This window comes from Python bivittatus, unplaced genomic scaffold (assembly GCF_059951505.1).
Source record: "Python bivittatus isolate LINGU-HERP-01145 unplaced genomic scaffold, Pbiv_v1 ctg000320_np1212, whole genome shotgun sequence".
In the NCBI taxonomy this organism is placed as follows: domain Eukaryota; kingdom Metazoa; phylum Chordata; class Lepidosauria; order Squamata; family Pythonidae; genus Python; species Python bivittatus.
The window spans coordinates 2,904,458-2,925,494 of NW_028277052.1; the positions used below are offsets into that span (position 1 = coordinate 2,904,458).

General features: G+C 46.4%; 1 protein-coding gene across 1 annotated transcript; it reads left to right on the top strand.

The window, feature by feature from the left end:
* Positions 1-675: 675 nt before the first annotated feature.
* Positions 676-16,045, top strand: POU2AF1 (POU class 2 homeobox associating factor 1). The gene is made up of 5 exons (XM_088138968.1): positions 676-795; positions 11,059-11,189; positions 11,718-11,760; positions 11,872-12,143; positions 14,641-16,045. Exons 1-5 carry the CDS (start codon positions 780-782, stop codon positions 14,953-14,955), a joined length of 777 nt encoding a protein of 258 aa, XP_087995094.1. The 5' UTR covers positions 676-779; the 3' UTR covers positions 14,956-16,045.
* The last annotated feature ends 4,992 nt before the right edge of the window (positions 16,046-21,037 follow it).

Below are 21,037 nucleotides of genomic sequence, written 5' to 3' on the forward strand. Positions count from 1 at the left end.
AAAAATAGAATTTGACTTCCATTTAAGTTGAACAAAAATAGCATCTTGTGAATCCAAGACAGTTCACCCAATCATGTCCCGTTATTTAGCCATTTCCCCTTCTATTTTGGATTATAATTTGTGCCAATTTGGGGAGGCTGCCTGGTGGCCACAGAGAGATTTAGGGGTGGGCACATGGATTTCCTGGAGTTTCATTTGCACACCTCTGTTTTAGCAAAAGAAGAAGAAGAAGATGACTCCTGATTCATTTGGTTCAGTCATATCTCCTCTAATGGGCACCAGCTCAGAGAAAGGACTTCTCTGGCTGATTTTTAGTGGAAGATCCTGAATTCAACATAGAAATGTTGACAGGTAAAACATGTGTTTTCTATAGATGATTCCTCTGATGTAACCCAGATGTGCTAAGGGTGCACATCTGTGGGATATTCCAGCTGAAAAGTCCTAAGCTGCAGAGCAAAGGAGTTTGCTCCCGTGCATTTGTCCCCTGGGTCTTATGAGACACCAGCACCACCTCCTTCTCCTTCTTCTCAGACAGGACGACGTTTCGTATGCACCATCTTCCACATCAAGTGGCACAGAATGAAAGGGAGGGAAAAAAAATTGTGGTTAGAGGATGTGACAACGTCACACCCCACAGCAGAAACCTGGTCTTTTAAAAAAAATCTGAAAGAGACATCTTGACAGCCTGTTATCACATAAAAGCACAAAAGAGCTACCAAAAAACCCCCCACAGAGACAGAGTAAGAGGGACCAGAGGGGGATTCCACCTTGCATCAGACATGCACTGGCAAAAATGTAAGTTCTGAAGTCTTCTTCTTCTTCTTCTTCTTCTTCTTCTTCTTCTTCTTCTTCTTCTTCTTCTTCTTCTTCTTCTTCTTCTTCTTCTTCTTCTTCTTCTTCTCATAACTTGAACAAATGCTACGGAAGTCATTGGCTCCTTAACAGTAGAACTGTAAAAGGAGTAAAGAATCTCTGCTTGTCTTCCAAAATGCTTTCCACTTTTATTGCACTGTTGCTCCTGTGGGGTAGATCATAAGTATTCCTCTTTTAGAGATGGAGAAGCTAAGGATGAGAAGATGTGGCTTGCCAAGGATCAGGAGGAGAAGATCCAGGGCAGGAGTTCCTCACGATGAGGTGGCCCAATTCTCGCACCAGCGTAGGTGGAATTATAGCAAAGGGTCTGGGCATTGTGTAAGCTCAGAGACACCCTCTCTTTTAGTAACTTTTGGACAATACTCTCTTGCTTCTAACCCTCTGTTTAGAACTGCCCCAATCTCCTTCAGGAGAGCAGGGTCACTTGCTTTCCGGCTCAGAATTTCTGCAGGGAGTTGAAAATGCAATCCAGCGTGAATTTTTCAGAGACCAGCTCTATGGCCCAAGGAAACAAGAGCAGCCTCAAAGCTTTAATCCCTGCAAGCTACGATAAAGCAACTCCAGGAAAAGCCTTAAAAAGAGGGTTTTTCACCTAAGCGCAACTAAGTGGAGATAAGTACAACTTGCCACAAAATGTTGCTTCCTTTCTTTTCTAAAGACGCTCTTCCCTTCTCACTCCCTTTCCAGCATTCCACGGTCACTGAGCAAGCTTAGATCTCTTTGGTGGTTTTGGGGAGAGGGCCCCCCCCTTTTTTTCTCTTTTTTTCCATTTGACAAACTTCAGGCTTCTTCATTCCTCTCTCTTGGCGATACCATTTTGAGTGCAAGACCATCCCCATGCCCAAGCTGAACATAGGAACTAGCAGAAATGAAAGAGTTTTCATTTCTCATCTGGGGAAACGAGTGAGTCTAAGGGAGCCAGAGGAGGTGAGATGTGCTGAGACCAGGAGGAAGCCCAAAGAGGAGTGAAGTCAGAGACCCATTTCACAGAGAGCTGGGGGATGAAAGAAAGTGAATCATGAGATTTACACCTTGCCTGGAGGCTTACAAGTTTCCCATTTGTATAACAACAGCTCAGGCTATTTTTCCAATGCTTCTGAGAGGGTTAGTCACGACAGCTGAAGTGTCATGGAACAATTCACAATTGCAGTATTTTTTCTAAGAAAATGCTAGTGTGATTCTCAGTGCACACCAAAGAATTTCCATTTTTGATATGGCACCTGCCTTTTAAAAATGTGAAATCATAAGGAAATGGGGAACACTGTCTCCCTGACAGAGACACTAAGCCCAACTGCTATAAAACTATTTAAGCAAGAACAGAAAGCTTCAATCTTTCCACAGAGCTACTGCAGGCAAACCTCTTTTATGTATCCACAGCCAATCCAAAGCTAGTAGAGCTACTCAGAAGTAAATCTCACAGAACCTAAAGGGGCTTACTCTTAAGTATGTTTGCACAAAACTGTAGCTTCATCATTCCTCCCGTGCATAATGTAATTAGGAATTAGCTGACTAGATCAAAGTAAAAATACATTCACCAGTAGCAAACATACTTTTTAAAGGTCTAACATATTGTAATAGCCATTAAATAAACCACAGCACCAGCACAAAGGCTGCAGAGCAGTGCTATCAAAACTATAATCAAAAGTGACTTCATCTGAGAGTTACTTTCATATGAGCAGACATTCCTAGAATTGTCCTGTTTAAGACATCAGGAATTAATGGTCGAAATGGAAAGGCAGAAGGGCGGGAGTCAGATAGATTTCAACCTTTGTTTCTGAACGTGGATAGTTATTAGTTGCATGGCTTCAAAAATGGGAGAGCAATATGTGAATTACCAGTTTCAAACATTGTAAAACCGCTGTTCAAACTGCTTTTGATGAGAAATGAACACTACTAGCCACCAATGAATAGGACGTCTTAGTCCTCCGGGACTGTATCTGTGATGGCTTGATTCAAACATTACACTAAACCACCATGTGGGTTAACTTTAGCTTAGCTCATTTTGGGAATCTAGCTGCTGTGGCTCACACAGTGTGACTGATGACTCAGCACTGTGACTTAGCTGAGAAGCCTTGGACAAACTATGGTTTGAGAGAATGAGTGGACACAGTCAGAGCAACCACAGTTGAACATTTTTCAAATGTCAGCCCAGTGCTATGCTGGGTCAATGCAGAAGTGATTTGTTTATTCAGAAGGAAATCCCATTGAATTCAGTGGCTCTTCCTCTCAAGAAAATGGTAAAATGTTGCTACCTTAAGCACATGGTTAACTCTTCTCCTAACATCAGAGGCATTTGGACATCCTTCAACCAGATGGAACATTCCCAAGCATCCTCCTTACCACTTTCCTTGGACTTTCTTTTTCTGGCATGGGTTTTCAGAGACTCCACATCTGGATTGTGGTGCAACATACATCCATGCCATAACCTTGAGGGCAAGGGCAATATGCTCCCTTTGGGTGCATTCAAGGAAATATCCATCATCCTCCCATAGGGCAGGGTGATGCCCTGAGGATGAAGCTAATGGAAAAGAACTACTGGTCAGGTTGGCAATCTGGCACCACCAAGGTCTCAGGACGTAGCATTATTGAAGAGACTGACTGGCTTCAGATTGTACTTATGGACTTTTGAGAGGCATTGGCTTGTTAGCTGGAAAACAGGCATCTGGGGTAGGCAGATCAAACTGGTCATGAGAATTCCAGGACATAGACTCTCAGAGCATTGTCCTGTTTGGCCTCTCTTGGATGTGTGTTTTCTGAGCCCTTCGCTGATGGGTCAGGTGGAGACTCAGAGCCCAGGTTTGAAAACTTAAGCTGTGATACTGAAAGACGAAACAGTAATGTGGTTGATCATGCACATCTCCGTTCAGGCACAGCCACCTTGGGAACACCAGAACCCAAAAAACCCCGTGGGAGTAGATGAGTTAACTGAAGTTTTGTATGCCAGCTGTTCGCTGCTGACAAGGCTAGCAGAACTTTAAGAACTTGGTTTTTTTTTTTTTAATCACATCAGTTTGAACGTGGGTTACCAGGGCAAGGAGAACTCCACAAGAATGAGGACAGGTCAGCCTGGCATTGCCAAGTTCACATCTTTGTAATTATCCATTTTGCTTCAAGAAAGCAAAGATTCCCTTTCCTTGGGAAAGCCAGACCTGTGTCAATTTCGCAACCAGGTCCTGTGGGTTTCCTCCTGCAGACAGGACTCAACACGCTCTGAGATGTGCAATGTTGACACTGCCAGGGAATCAGAGCATTCCCGGAGATGCACAGGGTGTGAAATAGAGGCCCCGAGCTTACTAATGAGGTGATGGAGCAATTGACAAGCAAATAAATAAAGCTGATCTTCAGCCTGTTGACTTAGCTCTAAGCTGGCAACAACAACACAGTGTTGTTCAGAGGCAGAGGTGTTCCCACAGATTCAGCCTGTTACTCGACATCATGCTAGCCAAGTAGGGAGCAGGTCCTTGAAAGGTCAGAGAGAGATTCATTCCCATGTTTCCTTCTAAGATGGTGCTTTTGAGATTTTTCTGATTTTCTTAACCTCATATCCAAGGATAACTGTTCTATCTGTGGGGTGGACATTCAAGATTATCAACTCTCAACAGCTGCTAGCTATGACAGCACAACAGAACCTCTAGTTTCAGATTATAGAACCTCTAGATTCAGAGGTGGTGTGGAGAGAAGCAATGGCAAACAGCTATGGTCTTCAAGCTATGCATGCGATCTGCTGGGAAACATCTGGGTGTCATAATTGAAAGCAGGAGGCTGGATTGGGCAAACCTTAATGTGGAACCAGCATCCACTGGATGGACCTAATATGGATGTTCTCCTGATGTTCTTCAAAACAGCTTCCAAGTAGGTCCAAGAAGTGAGTGTTCTACCTCCTGATGTTGCATGTGTTTTGTCAGCCTTCCCAGGTAGACAAAACAGGAAACACAACCAGATGAGCTAAATCTTTATTGTAAGGCTATAATAACAGAATCTTGCAAGTCTGATAGTACAAATCTCCTGCCGTCTCTTTTACAACCTGATAAGTTAGGGAGTGTCGGGCCTAGCCCAAGGAACTCCAGGAGACCATGCAGAATCAATCCAGCAAGGTTTATTAGCTACAACCCCCTTAACAAGAATCTTCCCAGAATGAAACCAGTTCCCAGGCGATGGAATTTCTTAGGGAGGTGCCAGTCTCCTCCGCTTATCTCTTCCTCGCTCCTCTGGAGATGAGAGCACATTCTTTACTCCCCTCCCACCATTCCAGTCCATCACAGGGAGGGTCCTTTCTAAGTCTCTTTCTCTTTCCGTTATGCAGCTGAGGACTATGCCCCTTCTTATCTGATCATTCCCTAGGCCGCATCTCTTCCCCCCAAGTCCGTCTCCCAAGGTCATTCCCACAGACGCTTACAGTTTCTCTATATTGCCCTCTTTGCATTTATGCTATCAAGCTTCCTCTTGAAATTAGCCCCAGCCATAACTGCTCCACCTTTCCAGTCGCTTCTGAAAAAGGAAGGAAGAAGTGATATGTGAGGAAGGTGGCTGGTCAACAGCTGTTTCCTCAGCTGCTCACCATCAATATTTTGCTATCTTCTAGTTCACTCAAGCCTTTCTTCCTGATTCTTTATTCTAGTGTTAGCTTGTTCCCTGCTGCGTTTGCCCTCAGCTTGTCTGGCTTGGTCTGGAGTTCTTGTTCCTATACCTGAGAACTGCTTGCATCTCCTGGACTTCCTCCTGTGGTTTTCCATTTCTGTCATCCTGTGATCCCATGGCACCTTGCTTGCCTACTCCACCTCTCTGTGCTGAGTTCCTTTTATCAAATGTAGGAATAATGCCCTGACCCATCTTGCAAAGGGTGGTCTACCTTAAAGATGATTTGATTTAATAGCTTTGCTCGTGGTAATGATTGGGCCTTAAAGTCACGTCCACTCTGAGCTGTTGCACTTTTAGTGACTTCCCAGTAGGTAGCAATGCTGTTTTCTTGACAACAATCCCAAAGTGCTTTGCGTTTGCTCTTCTTCCGAGATTCTGAGAGCCCTACGATCTCCCGAGGATCTCCCATCCAGCTTTTTAACCTTTCCATCTGGCATTGTCAACCCCTGAAACTGGGGTCAGCATGTGACATTAAGCCATAAAATAACTCATTTGGCCTTGGGCTCAGCGTGTTGAGGAACTAAGTCAGGTGTTATTTTTTTCAATATACAAGGGTTAAACAAGCCATGGTTTTGCATATTTTATGAAGCCAGCCAGTACTTACCAATAGCGGAGTCTTGGGTAGCATCGTAGCCCTGTATGTTTCTGTCCTTATCAGAGGTATCTGCAATATATGGTCAAACAAGTCAAAATGGTGGTGTGATGGTGCGATTGAAGGACTGCCTGCTTTTTATGTGTGATGCACCATCACAGCCCCCATTTTGACTTGTTTGACCATAACGTGTGGATATTCCTAGTATTTATATAAAGTTCTGGGACAAGTTTGTCTTGGTTCCAAATGACCTATGAGCTCCTGACCCAGTGTTTCTCAACCTTGGCAACTTTAAGATAGGTGGACTTCAACTCCCAGAATTTCCCAGCCAGCATGGCTGGCTGGGGAATTCTGGGAGTTGAAGTCCACCTATCTTAAAGTTGCCAAGGTTGAGAAACACTGTCCTGACCTTCTGAATGCTGCTTCAGTCCACTAGAAACAGAGTTTTTGCTGATATTTCTGCTTTGATCTTCTTGGAGAGAAGATAAGTTGCAGTGTAGAGTTGCTTGCAAGTAACTGGCGGCTTTACCTGAATTATAAACGTGCAGGACTTCTAGAACACCTTTTAGGAGCGTAACGTCCCCAGTGCACCTTAGCAGCTTGGGGGTGTTTCTGCCAGCCATCGACAATTCCCAGGTTCCTTTGGGAAGAAGGATTGACTGTTAACCTAGTTGTTAAAAGCTATAATTTTGAAGCATCCCAACAACTGTTTAAGAAAGGCTGAGCATTTACCTGGATAGGTTGGCTCCATGTGCAACTTTAAGAAGCCCTGCTTGCTTTTTTTTAAAAGGCGGACACTGGATGAGAAGGTGTGAGAAAGCATTTTATGCAATTCCCCCCCCTTTTTTTTAAATTGTAGTCGTGAGCCAAGATCTCCAACTGGCTAACTAATAAAACACTTGGATTAATTTTTATGATAGTTATTCTTTGCGAGCGTATGAGAGTGTGTGGGCTTGTTTCTTTATCAAGCGAACGTTTGCTTTCAAGGGCTTCTGCAAACAGGAAAAGATTTCCATTGTATCTTCTCAAAAGCTTATTATTTTAATGTTTTTGTGTGCGATTATGTTGGAGAAGCAAAGGGGGGGGGGGAAGGAAGAAAAGCAACTGTTTGCTTTCGTTCGCACGGCAAAACTGATAGGGTTGTCACCTGCCAAAGTCTTGGAGGGTGTTAAGCGTGCCCTTTGAGCTTCAAACTGAGTCAGCCGTGCAAAGCTCCCCAAGATGAGAGTTGCTGGTTCCGAAGTAAAGTTGGCTTAAAATGCAATGGTCGGGATTGGTGTGAAATCAGTCCCCAAAAAACCATTTAGAAGGAACTTAGAGATGCTAATGGAAGGTTTGCAGATTTGACAAAAGGGGACTCTGCTCTGTTTCGCAAGGGGCAACTGCCAACCCCAAATTCTCTGGTCTTGGGTAAGATGGTGAGTGTTGCCAAACGCAGCCCTTTTTGAAGCAATGCTCCTTCAGGGGTGCTGGGGATTTGAGAGGGGATAGCGGAGGAGGGCAAAAAGGGTTCTGCTTTGCAGTCAGGAGAATTCACATTTTGGTCTGGAGGTCCACCTTGGGATGGGGAACTTCCCCTCTTGGGTTCTTATCTGGCTCACCAACCAGGCCTTCTAATGGAAGGGATCACCTAAAGGGCAAGTTCTCTAGAACAGGGTTCCTCAACCTTGGCGAGTTGAAGATGTGTGGACTACAACTCCCAGAATTGGTTGGCTGGCTGGGGAATTCTGGAAGTTGTAGTCCACACATCTTCAAGTCGCCAAGGTTGAGGAACCCTGCTCTAGAAGGTGCTAGACAAAGGCTGTCACTCAAAGATCTGACTTGGCAGCTACTTCAGTTCTTTATCTGCCTGGGATCTGTTTGTGACCCAAACAATAGCTCAAGTGAGTTCCGGTGAAACAAAGCTCAACGATTTGCCCACCAAATTCACGCAGATGTCCAAAGGTTCTGCCCAATCTTCCATCTGCTATAGTTACACACGCTCCCCGGTCTCTGGATGTTGGGAATTTCCAGGATCATTGGAGGTGACTTTTGATATTTTATAATATTTCTATTAATTCAAGGCAGCTGTCCACAGTCTGGGGCCCATTACAGGTGGTGGACTCCAAATCTCATTACTCTGATTAATCTAGTTCCCATGAAACTCTGTAAGCATCTGCAATTTAGGAACCGACTCACATGAATTGCCTGGGCATATTCCTGGAAATTTATCATGTAAAAATTAACACGGCTAGGAAGGTATTTAAGAGTTTCCCTTTCCTGGATAGCCGTCTTTCTTCCTTGCAAGATAAAGGCCCTAGTATCTCGCAATAATACCAGGCAATCTCCGTTTTAATATAATTAAATTACTGCTATAAATATTTATAGTGTGCTCCAACCTTTCTGAAAGGCATGGTTTCTCTGAAAAGGGGCAAAGTGCGGGTGGGAGAAGACTTTCCACTGATACGATCATGAAGAAAACCTCCTTCCAAGGCTGGTTATTTGATTCCCTCTTAACGACTTGGCGCAACCTGGAGATGGGCATTCCACAGTTTTTGGGAGTCAACATTTTACCCCCCCCCTCCCCAAAAGATGATGCCATCAATCTGCTTGGCGTTTCTTTCCCTTTTGCCTGCTTGCTGAACACGTTGCTGAATCTTTTAAGTTCTGGTTTTCCAAATCAGGCTGCCCCCGAGGACTTCATTAGTGGGTGGGTTCGAACGTTTTTAAAAATAAATAAATAATGGGTTTTACCCACGGCTTGGTGGAAATGAAGTATCTGATGCAAATATCTGCGTGACTTTAGACTCAGACATTCAGCTGGAAATGTGGGTGGGCAACATTCAAGGAAGGGCATGGCATATGTCGTTTGGGCTAAGGTTTGCCCGCTTCAGATATAGAATTGAATTGTTATATTCCCTCCTGTTTTCATTCGCCACTGTCTTGATTGTCTAGCCCAGTGTTTCTCAACCTTGGCCACTTTAAGATGTCTGGACTTCAACTTCCAGAATTCCCCAGCCAGCCATGCTGGCTGGGGAATTCTGGGAGTTGAAATCCACACATCTTAGAGTGGCCAAGGTTGAGAAACACTGGGCTAGACCCTTCTTGTAGACACTGCTGACTCTAAACCCGAGCAGCTGTAGTTCAGAAGGGGCCTGGCAGTCTGCAAAATTCTCCCTAAATTCTGATCGTCTGAGGCCAAGGGTATCACGCCAACCGGGTTCAACCTATTTTAAATTTGCTGCATATCTCAGGGGCCTTTTTGAAGTTACACCCAAGCCGTATCACGTCGCAAGTAAACGGAACGAGAGCCAAAGCAGGACTGGGTGAAATAAATTGGAACAACAGTTGGCACCGTAGACTCAGCAACCCACCACTGTGGCTTTTACATATTGTTGTTAAATGATTGTATGTTTTGGGTGTTTTTATACTGTTTTTTAATTGTCCGTGAGCCGCCCAGAGCCCTGTACTGAATGGGCAGCTGTGTAAATTTGAATAATAAATGAATAAATCCCCCATCACAAAACGTTCAGGCGCACTTCAGATATTGTCTGGAATAGGCTGTTTACATCTACTCTTTAGATGTTCGACATCTTGAAGCTGAACGTACATTTAATCTAATACTGAGAAATCACCCCTCCTCTTCCCATTTTTGTTGTTGTTTAGTCGATAAGTCGTGTCCGACTCTTCGTGACCCCATGAACCATATTGCGCCAGGCCTTCCTGTCCTTCACTGCCTCCCTGAGTTTGCTCAGTTTCATGCTCATTGCTTCAGTGATGCTATCTAACCATCTCATCCTCTGCCGTCCTCTTCTCCTTTTGCCTTCAATCTTTCCCAGCATCAGGGTCTTCTCCAAAGAGATCTCTCTTCGCATTAGGTGGCCAAAATATCTGAGCTTGAGCTTCATTATCGATCCTTCCAATGAGCAATCAGGGTTGATTTCCTTTAAGATTGACTGGTTTGACCTCCTAGCAGTCCAGGGGACTCTCAAGAGTCTTCTCCAGCACCACAGTTCAAAGGCATCAATTCTTCGGCGCTCGGCCTTCTTGATGGTCCAGCTCTCACAGCCATACATTACTACTGGAAAAACCATAGCTTTGACTATGCGGATCTTTGTTGGCAAGGTGACGTCTCTGCTTTTTAATATGCTATCTAGGCTTGCCATGGCTTTCCTCCCAAGGAGCAAGCGTCTTTTAATTTCATCCACCAATAGGTTCGGTTCGATGGAGCGGGCCCTCTGTGCATGATCAGAGGAACTCTCAGCATGGCTAGTACAAATGGATCCTTCCCCTTCTGGATTGAAATGGTTAATATCCACGCAGGACTTTTAAAGAAGTTTTAAGGGGATCCCCGTTTAAAAAAAATCTTGTCTTTTATTGTTCTTCTCAGCTATGGGTAATGCTCCCCATAGAAAACCAGGATGGATTAGTAAATGAATTAAACCACCGACACTCTTTGATTTTAAAATAGAAAAGCTGGCTCAGATAACTTGGCGTCATGTTTATACATTTACTCATCTGGGAATGTTACGGTAATGCCACTATCGCTGGCATAACACAACGTTCCTCACACTGGAAGGTTGTTTACAGGTTTAAAGTTGATTTTTAAAGTGTTTAACTTTAGATGGTTATTTATAGTTTTATTTAAAAAAACAAGACAAAACAGAACCAACCTTTCCCTCCCGTGACCCTAAAAAGCCATGTTTCATTATTGTTTCCAGCTGATGCCCCCGAGGATGCCAGGTTGTGCACGAGCATTGCCAGGGATGACACTATCATTAAATTCCGTGTTTTTCAAACTCGGCCAGTTTCAGCTGTGTGGACTTCAACTCCCAGAATTCCCCAGCCAGCTGGGGTATTCTGGGAGTTGAAGTCCGCACAGCTGAAACTGGCCGAGTTTGAAAAATGTCAGTTGAAATGAAGAAAGCATCTTTGAAGTACTAAGGAGGGAAATAATGCTGAAAATATCTTCCTAGCTTCTGCACCTGAACAGCCCCTGCCGCCCCGCCCCTACCAAGGGGTCCGGGTGAAAGAGCCGGTGAAAGAGTTACTGAAGAGGAAACGTGGCAGCGTTCAGAATGCCAAGGGGGCTCCCGAAGGCATGGCGGTAAGACACAGCCAGGGAGAATGGTGGGCATCTTTCTCTGTGCTGCTTCATCCTCTCCCTTCCATGGCCTCCTGGGGCTGGATCCCCGGGCTTGCCACGAGTCACTTCCCTTTAGAGCAGAGTTCCAACCTTGGCCACTTTAAGATGCGCGGACTTCAACTCCCAGAATTCCCCAGCCAGCCATGCTGGCTGGGGAATTCTGGGAGTTGAAGTCCGCGCATCTTAAAGTGGCCAAGGTTGGAAAACTCTGCTTTAGAATGACACGCCAACTTCCTCTGGCCCAAACTGCCTCTCAGATCAGAGCAGATGTGCCCACATCAGCAACAGCAATGAAAATCAGTTGTGGGCCAGGCTGTGAACGCTTGGGAGTTTTCCACAAACATTTTCTTCTCCTTCTGACCATTTCATCTTGAACCGTAGTTGCAGTCTGAGCATTACTGATAAAGAGTTTCCTAATCAGGCTCTGAGTAATTCTTCTCCTTGTGGTTTATTGCTCTTAAATAATATCAAGCTCTCATTTTCCTTTAGGTGTTTTTCCCCCACCAGTCGCTTCCATCTTATTCACCCACTGGTAAGAGTTTCAGAATTCTTTGGGCGTTTCTTTCTCCCCACCAGCGTACTTTTGCTCATTCGCCGTCTTCGGTTCAGCTTCAACTTTCCCATTTCTCTCTTTTGCGAGAAGGTCAAGTGTATTCTGATTCAGACTTTGTCACCCCTTCGCTGCCCCTGATGGATGACAGCGCCGTCTACTCTGGGTGGCTGACTCAACCGTCCCCGGCCACCCTGCAACCTTTGACGCCGTGGGCTGCTTCCCCCGACTACGTGTCTCATGAAACGGTCAGCTGTCCTTACACGACGGACATGTTCGTTCAGCCGGTCTGCCCCAGCTATACCCTCGTGGGGACGTCATCAGTGCTGACCTATACCTCCCAGCCACTGATCACAAACTTTGCGGTGAGTTTGGTACGGTGCCATCCCTGTGATAGTTGGCCTCTTTTCCACTAATGCCATGGGGTGGGATATTGTGATGGAATGGACTTATGAAGGCCAGGCTCAGGGAGATAAGCGTGTTCTTAGCCCCCAGCAGGAGCGTGGGAGGTTCAAGAAGATGAGGCTGGCACCTCCCTAAGGAATTCATGGTGTTGTGGCTGGCTGGCTTGGGAACTGGGGTTCAGTCTGGGGAGATTGATGTCAGGTTCAGCCCAAAGAACTCCAAGAGACAATGCAAATACAGTTCTGTTGCGTTTATTAGCTTCAACTCAAGATAGAAATCTCCCCAGACTGGACCCCAGTTCCCAAGCCAGCCAGCCACAACACTGTGAATTCCTTAGGGAGGTGCCAGCCTAATCTTCTTGAACCTCCCACGCTCCTGCTGGGGGCTAAGAACACGCTTATCTCCCTGAGCCTAGCCTTCATAAGTCCATTCCATCACAGATATAGGGTGGGAATCTCCCAAATCTGCTGGATTTTTTCTTTTCTTGGAGTGCGATGGACGTAGTGACAAACACCACGAGGTCTTCCACAGGACAGCACCATCCCTGAGCAGAGTGAGATGAGCCCCACGTCGGTTGTGTTAGGCCATGACGGAGATCCGCAAGTGTGACATGGTTCTGCCGCTGCCATGGGGGGCACGAAGGGGGAAATGCCATCCCAGGGCAACAAAGGCAGTTTTGGAAATAGCAATACAGCGCTGCACTGGGCTTCCACGGGTGGCCTATGCTCCCATGAGAGAGGATTCGTTCCTTGCCCTCCATCTCCCACCTCCTGGGTTTCCACTGTAGCAGGTCCAGAAAAGGTCCTCAGATGCAAAACTTCTGGTATGCCAGCACTGTGGGGGATTGGGAATACAACACAACTTGGCCACCAAGGCAGGAGTTTCAAGCAAGGCTACATGTTTCAGTGCATTTTATAATAATCAGTAATAGTAATTCCCTGGGCATTTTTATTTTCTCTTTTTTTGGAAAGGAGGGAAGTTTGTTTAGGAACAATGGGATGGGGTGGGATGGGGCAAGGCCACCTGAAATGATAGGAGGCAACACTGTCAACAGCTATTGAGAGTTGTCGGTGTTCAGTCATTCACCAGAGTGAGTAAATGCCGATTGGCTGTCAGTCCAGATTGTTGCGACGTTTGCACGCCTGGGTACCCGGAAGCACCTTTTTTTCCACCAAATCTGGACAGCTGCATGGCCCTGATATGTTCTGTTGGCGTCAGAGTAGCAGCTATTTCAAAAATTAAATAAATAATAAATCTGTAAGCATGGCTGGAGAGGATGTGTTCAAGATTTGCAATTCAAATGTGGAATGTTTTCCTCCAGACTGCCCATCGTCTGTCGGCCTCTCTGCGTTATTAAATGTTGCAGCTATGTAAAATACCAGCAAGTTGAATTAATCATCGCTGGGGGTGAAGCCCCCGTAGGAAATATGCAGTGAGCATTCTGCAAAGATTTGAACAGCTGGCAAATATTTGACATCAAAATTCTCAGAGGGCCATCATGAAGAGAATGTTTTTGGATGCAAATTTTCTTAGCTTCTGATTTAAGCACAGGTGGTTACCGATGGAAGGCTGTTTGGGTGAGAAAGTAAAGCATCCTTCGGTGATCATTGTTTGCAGCTCAGGAAGAATGAAAGAATGGGAGAGAGAGGTCACGCAATTGTCAGGTTTCTGCACTAGGTGGGCCTGAACAAAGAGCCTTATGGTTCTCATTTGCAGCTCGTGCACTGTTGTAATTAAAGAACACCATAAATTGCATTGTTCTGTCTCATGACTCAGAATATTGAGTATCACATTTGAATATCTGCAGGGAGAACCTGGATGATATATGTCACGTTTTCTTCTCTTGTCTGAATCACCGTGATAGTTGTGCTGTGTTATTTGCAGCTGTATCTTGAATGCAATTCCTTGCCCTTTCCTTTGGTAGATTTTGGGTGTTCAACTTCAAGAGAAACCCACACGACCAAATAAAAGGGGGTCTACCATCTTGATTTTTTGGACTCCCAGCAGATGCCACGGAGGCCTACCTTCCTGCCAGGTTCCCCATTTATCTGGTGAATTTTGCCCCTGTATGGCGTGAAGAATGCCTTCCATTTCTCTGCCTTGAATCCCGCTGCCTGAATTCTAACACTGCGAGAGAGGGCGAAATGCTCATCTCTTTCTACCCTTCCCAAACTCTGCAGGTCCAGCCTGGTGTTCAAATACCCACTGGACTGGCACTGGTGCATGGATAGTGAAGACACTGAATGGATCAGGGTCTGTTCCCAAGGAAAGAAGGCATATATTTGTGGGTGATAGTCTACTCTGTTTTCCATCCACTGGTCTTCTCCCAAGATGTTGGACCGAGAGAGGCTGCAATAAGTTAAGGTTAAGACTGGGGCTTCCAGGATCAGAGGCAGTATTTCACTGAGCCTCAGCGTCTGGGGAGAAAGAGTGACCCACATGTGTTTTGTCCCTCAGGCTAGGTCTGCCTCAACCCCAGCTGTGATGCCTCATCTGGATGTGATTGACCAGCCAGCTCCTCTGAGTTACTTCCCATGGACTCAGCCCATCCCAACCTTACCAGCATCTTCCCTGCAGTACCAGCCAGCTTCAACGGCCCTCCCTGCCCCCCAGTTTGTTCCCCTTCCCATTTCAGGGGCTGATCCGCTCCCCCAAGCACTGGAGGATACCAGGAAGGAGATGGGTCCTCTGACACTTGAGAAACTTCTTCTTCAGGATGAAACAAATGACACATATGATTTAAACAACAGCCTGCCAGTTGAAGGACTGTAGGACTGGATTTTTAGCCCAAAGGGATGGTGTTCAGATCCTCAGATCTCTGCAGTTCAAAGGGAATTCATCTCTTTCTCCTGTTCTTCCTTCCTTCTCTCTCCCTCTTTCACTGTAATTTCTATGTGACCCTCTGCTTCTCTTGCTTTTTCCAAAGTTTCAAAAAAGTGGGACGGAAACACCAGCATCTGTTTTGGAAAAGAAACAGCAACTTTGAGTGTCTCCCAACTTTGCAACCAGAACAAAGAGTGTGGCCTCCAGCACCCTTTTTGGGTGGGCTGCACAGACCCTTTTGACCCCAATGACCAAAAATTGGCAACCAAGTTCCTCCCCCATAATCATAACAATGAGGATAGCCAACATTTGAGGATGCCCTAAAATTAAAATTTAAGGGTCCCTTGACTCAAGGTTGAGTCCTGGTGATCCTGTACACATCTCCATTTTACTTCTTGGCAAAAAGATGAAAGGAGTTTGCCATTCTCTTCTTCCAATTTTTCCCCAGTCTAATCTAGAGATCTGATATCTCCTGGTGGCCTCCATCCAAGCATTAACCTGTTTAAAACAACTCAGCTTCCCCCAGCCCATCTGGCACCATGCAGTTTCATGGCCCTTCACCCCTTGATGTGCAGCTTCTTACTCCTGAAAGATCGTGCATCTCTCCTGCAGAGAGATTCCTTCTATCTCAGTGAGCTTGGAAAAAAAGAAGATCAATATAATTTGGGCAAAGCAGTTTGATGGCTCTAGTGCAATTTAAAAAGATCCTGGTGGGGGAATTTCTACAGCCCTGTAGGTTGGGCTTCAAGTTCTTGCAGGGGTAAAAGGCTGGAGGGGTCGATCTGAGGCAGATACTGCAGCCACAGCCCAGATTCAGTTTTCCACACCTCTCAGCCAAACTCCTGCTCAGCAATTAAGAAGCACTTTGCTTGGTTAGAGGTTATGGATTTCATGTCATGGATTTCAGCTCCTCCCCATGGAAATCCAACATAGCTCAGTTGAGGGAAGCTGGCTTACACTGTGGCAAATCCCCTTTGAATGATGGCATTTTTCTACCTTTGGAAAACAGATGGACAAAATAGATCTTGCCATTCTTATAGCTTCTTGGTTTTTTTTTTAAGTTTGAATCTTTGATATTTAGGTTTCAGGCCAGTAAGGAAGATACTGGGGGCCTTTTGTGTATGTGTGTGGATAAATATATCTATATTCACACGTGTAGGACGCATCAGTTAAGATCAGTAGGTCTGAGTTTCTATTGTTTTTGAAAATCTGGGCCTGTCTTTGCTTGGTGTTGAGGGAAAGACAAGTGCAGAATGGCTTTGGGAGAGGAAGGAAGGAGAAGGAAGGAGAAGGAGTAGAAGGAGGAGGACAAGGAGGAGAAGGAGAAGGAGAAGGAGAAGGAGAAGGAGAAGGAGAAGGAGAAGGAGAAGGAGAAGGAGAAGGAGAAGATCCTAGCATAGATGTGGCACAAAGGCTTTGTGACAAATGCACGTGTGCTGGTTTACAGCTAAAGATGTAAAAGGCAGACCTAATTAAGATGAGTTCAGATGGGGTGGAGCTTTGATTGCAGTCATGGCTGCCATCTTGACTTTTTTTAACCACACCCTGTGAACATCCCCAAGTTCAGAAGCTGATCTGGCCTGTATTTTTGCCTAGCAATTTGGTGGGACTGACATGTATTCTCAACTTGGGCAACTTGGCTATCTTCTGACTCCCTCACCCCTTGTGTATTTACAGAGTAGACCCCCTGCCACATACAGTTGGGGTAAGAGATGCCCCCATCTGCAGAATAATCTGAGCTCTCGGCTGCCAAATCTACCAGCTGCCCAGATACTAGCAGCTTCCTCCTAGTAGCTCTGCTCAGCTCTGTTTTACCACAACCCCTTCTTCAACCAGGCTAGGTGTCCAGTTCATGTAATCTTTTCTAGGAGAGTAAACTGGGCAGACGACCTTGCTCCCTTCCCCCAAAATACTAGATTAGCATTTCTGGCCCCATAAGTCCGGCTGGACCAGGCCGGTCTTGGTGGCAGTGGGAAGGTGGTGGTAGAGATGAGGGCTTGCAGTTAAGAAGAATCGCCAGTCTCCAGAGAGGCCCTTAGAAAGCCGATCCTGGTAGAGAAAGGGAAGCTTTCAGAGGGAGCGTCTTGGCCAACGGCGTTGCTTCATTTCCGAAAAGGCTGTTGACATTCCAAGCATTCATACTGTACAGTTTTTTTATCGTGTGTACAATACAACAGTCTGGGTACTAACTGTGTTTGCAAAAGCCGAGGGCCAACACGAGGAGAGTCGTAAAGAAAAGAAAGGCTTAAGATGCTTCCCACACCCTCGCTTCTTTGGAAGGGGGCTTGGATTTCAGCCCAGAGACATACAATTGGCTCTTTGTCTGCAGGGAGAAAATGAGCCACATTAAAGGCAGGCCTTGCCCTCATTTGTCAGTGAAAGAAACGTGGCACTGGAGGTGTGGAATGGCAGCCGTTGGAGCCACCCTGCAGAACCGAAGCCGAATGATCCGACGGGGCTGTGCACCCTTAACCCCGGACAGCTTCCATTTTTTGATGGCTGCTGCCCGGCGGGAGACCCACAACCCTCTACAAGCCAAGAGATGGGCAACAGTTCCCTCTTCATTTATTAAATTGTTCCCAGTTTATTACATTGTTGGAGGAGGAGATAAGAAAAAAGATGGGAAATATGAAAAAGCAATCGAAAGGATAGGACCATTCCATGCTGGAGGCTGACCTGGGAGAAGCTTACCCCGTTCCTCTGCGCTCTTCAACCCACTTTCTCCCATGCCTAGGATGTACTGAGTGGGTTTGCCCACATCCTGCTAAGCCACGATCTGTTTAACTATGGTTTGTTGCATTAACCATCCCTGGCTGGGCACATGCAACACACTGAGCCAGAAGTCACATTATGGGGTGGGGGGAGGTGAAGCCACATCACACATGAGGGTGGAGAGCAGATTTGGAGAAGGGGCATGGGGGGAAGTTCTTTGACTTAAACCATGATATCATACGCCTTTCTGGCAACCTGTACCTTGGGTGAGGTCACAATGCTAAGCAGGGTCCAGCCTGGTTGGTCCTGAGATGGGAGGCTCACAGGACATTCCATGGGTGTAGGCTACAGAGGGGTTGGGAAACTACCTTGGAAGAAGACAGTGGCCAAGCAGTTCCTTATTACTGCCAAGAAAACCACATGGGCACATCCATGGCATTGCCAGGACTGGCGCTGGCCCTGAGGCAGCAGGCTGGCCCCTCTTGAACCTGGCGAGAAGGGAAGAAGTTAATTTCTCACACCGGGCGTGCTTGGGCTATTGAACATGCGTGAGCACAGAGTGAAGGATTAGTCCATGGAAGGGCCATTTTCAAAGGCAGGAGGTCTGAATACTGGTGGTTGGAAAGCAATAGTAAGAGAGGACTTCTCAGAAGTAAGCCTGGGAAGTTAGCAAGGGTCAAATCCTACCTACCGTTGCATGTCAGCTATCCTATCCAGCTTTTGCCTTGGGTTCAACCGTGACCCAGCCACCGTTTTTGAAGATTTGTGCGGACTTTCACGTTCTGCAAATAATCATTCCTGCTGAAGACAAGCCAACACTCTGCCTTTAACTCCTGAGTAAATACCAACGCTAATCAGAGCAGGGCTCTAAAAAAAACAACTGGACTTAAAGTGTATAAATATTTACTGTATTCCACTGGACCTTGTGAGTCAAACAGGTAAGCAGTGTTAAGTGGGAGAGAGGTGAGCTGGGGAGGCAAAATATTAGAGCGGGGGACATTTTATAAGAGGGACATTTTATAAGAGATGAACGAAAATCTCCTACGGGCAAGGTTTTCTTCACTTTTGGAAAGGTTGGTCTGGCAAATATGCCCATCGGCATTTGCAGTCAGCCCTTGACCCCGAGGCCTCGGGCATGTGTGTGCTAGCCGTGACCTTGCTTAATATCAAGGGTGTCTGTGGATGGAGGTCATACATCATTCACCCCAGAGGTTTTTACTCTCTTTCTCGCTCTCTCTCACGCACACCCACCCACGTGCACGGACATTTTTCGAGTTATCTTTCTGGAGCCACAGCATGGGGCAATAGCTCATCTGTTAAAGCACATCTGTCTGCCAGCACTCCTGATAATCTTCATGGCTTTCTGCTTGCCCTGATAGAATCACCTGAAAATTGCGGTTTTATCTCGGCTGGACTCCCTGCAGCACTCTTCCCCCTCCAAGGAAAGTATATCTTTCGCTTTCCTCCTTCAAAGAGAAGGATTGGGGTCATTCCTGAAGCCACCTTTGACCTTCAGAGTATGCTCTGGGGCATTTCTCATCTGCGGACACTGTGGCTCCGTTCTCTTGCCACAAAGAGTGGCGCAGAAGGGCCGCACCGAGGTGTATTCCCATCACACAAATGGGGCTGGTTGAGCTTCCCTGTACTCACTTGGGTCTCCTTCGTAGCATTTGCAAACCAGGGATCAACCCTCCATGAACAGAGTCTCCTATCAAAGTTATGGTCCACATGCGGGTGGATGGCTGGAGATGGAAGGAGCAGAAACTTGAGGGTAACAATGCACAATGTCCTTCAAGATACGATTTGGGCTGGACAATCAGGCCCAAGTCTAGGGACCTGCAGCTCAAAGGGTTGCAAATTCAAGGCTATGTCCTTTTAAAAAAATAAAACAGCAGAGGTCACATCCCCTGGCCCCCATATCTGTTTAAATTAAAGGGGGTGGGGAAACAGGAAATACTAGATGGAAGGAATTGGAAGACAAAGGAATGGGTAGGTGAGGCCCTGTTGGCAGCTGGCGGTGGTGAGTGGAGCCCCCCAATTTTACCAATGTCTCTGATCACTGTTATGGGGAGCCCCCATCCATGGGTTACCTTCCTACGTTTTGCTGAGGCTTCTTCTCTCTGCTTTGCTGTCCCGAATGTATTCACGAAAGGCAGAACAGCTGCCCGCGTTTACAGTCGGGTGGCACCAGGAGCCATTGTCGGGGTCAGCCCTATCTGCAGCTGGGAAGGACCTTCTCCGTGTATCCCCCAATACGGCATCGCCGCATTCGTGGTGGAAGGAGGGTTTACAAGACTTCGCCTGGTCTGAATTAGGGGTCAAACTGGTGCTGCTCAGGGATGGGTGCGGGCAAACAAAAGACTCATAAAGATTATCTGTCTGTTAAGGTGTGGCCTGTAGGACAGCAGCTGGGGACTGCGGCTTTCACTCCCTCCGGGTGGGTTTAAAGGGTGGGTTGCAGGGGGCCCAACAGCCGGGGGTGCAAGTTGCAGAGAGAAGCGTGGGCTGTCCCCCAGCCGCTATGCTGGGGAGCAAATAACCTTATTAGGGAGCAGGGAGTCCTTTTAAAAAGAAAGGCAATTAACGCATCATTTCTTTGCCTTACTAGTTCAGGAGACTATTCCCCTGGCTGCGACCAGAAAAAAAATCTGTCCACAACTTTCTTCGGAGAAGAAATTTGAGCAGCACTTCTTTTCCAGCCCCCGTGAGAGAGACCTTAGGCACTCACTCGACATTTGGCTCCCCAGGTGCTACTACAGAGCCTATGCAAATCAGTGTCCAGGCTCTGTAGTAGCACCTGGGGAGCCAAATGTCGAGTGAGTGCCTAAGGTCTCTCTCACGGGGGCTGGAAAAGAAGTGCTGCTCAAATTTCTTCTCCGAAGAAAGTTGCAGACAGATTTTTTTTCTGGTCGCAGCCAGGGGAATAGTCTCCTGAACTAGTAAGGCAAAGAAACTGAAGATGTGACCTAGCCGGGTAACAAAATGTTTGCAATTAAACAACCAAGCTCAGAGAACCCCAAGGACTCCATGGTTCAGTCCTGAGTTACCCATATTCGCTTCTGTTGGGACTGATTCGTCTGACACGCAGGAGACGTGCCTCTTAGCTGCTTTGCTTAGCCATGGTTTATGGCTAGAAACCACAATGGCATACCCCATGGTTGAGCATTAAACCATGGCTTACAAATCACAGAGGCTGGGTTGGTTACAAATCACGATGGGACTGGTTTCATTTTGTTGTACGAACTCCGTTTGCAAGCTCTGGTTTACAGCTGAGTATATTTGCATACTAACAGTGGCCTAATTGACTAGCCAGAGTTAA

Excerpts from the sequence above, each read along its gene's own strand:
- POU2AF1 (XM_088138968.1), top strand. Across the intron at positions 11,190-11,717 it reads GGGCTCCCGAAGGCATGGCG|GTGTTTTTCCCCCACCAGTC; the intron begins GTAAGACACAGC and ends ATTTTCCTTTAG. Across the intron at positions 11,761-11,871 it reads TCCATCTTATTCACCCACTG|GTCAAGTGTATTCTGATTCA; the intron begins GTAAGAGTTTCA and ends TTTTGCGAGAAG.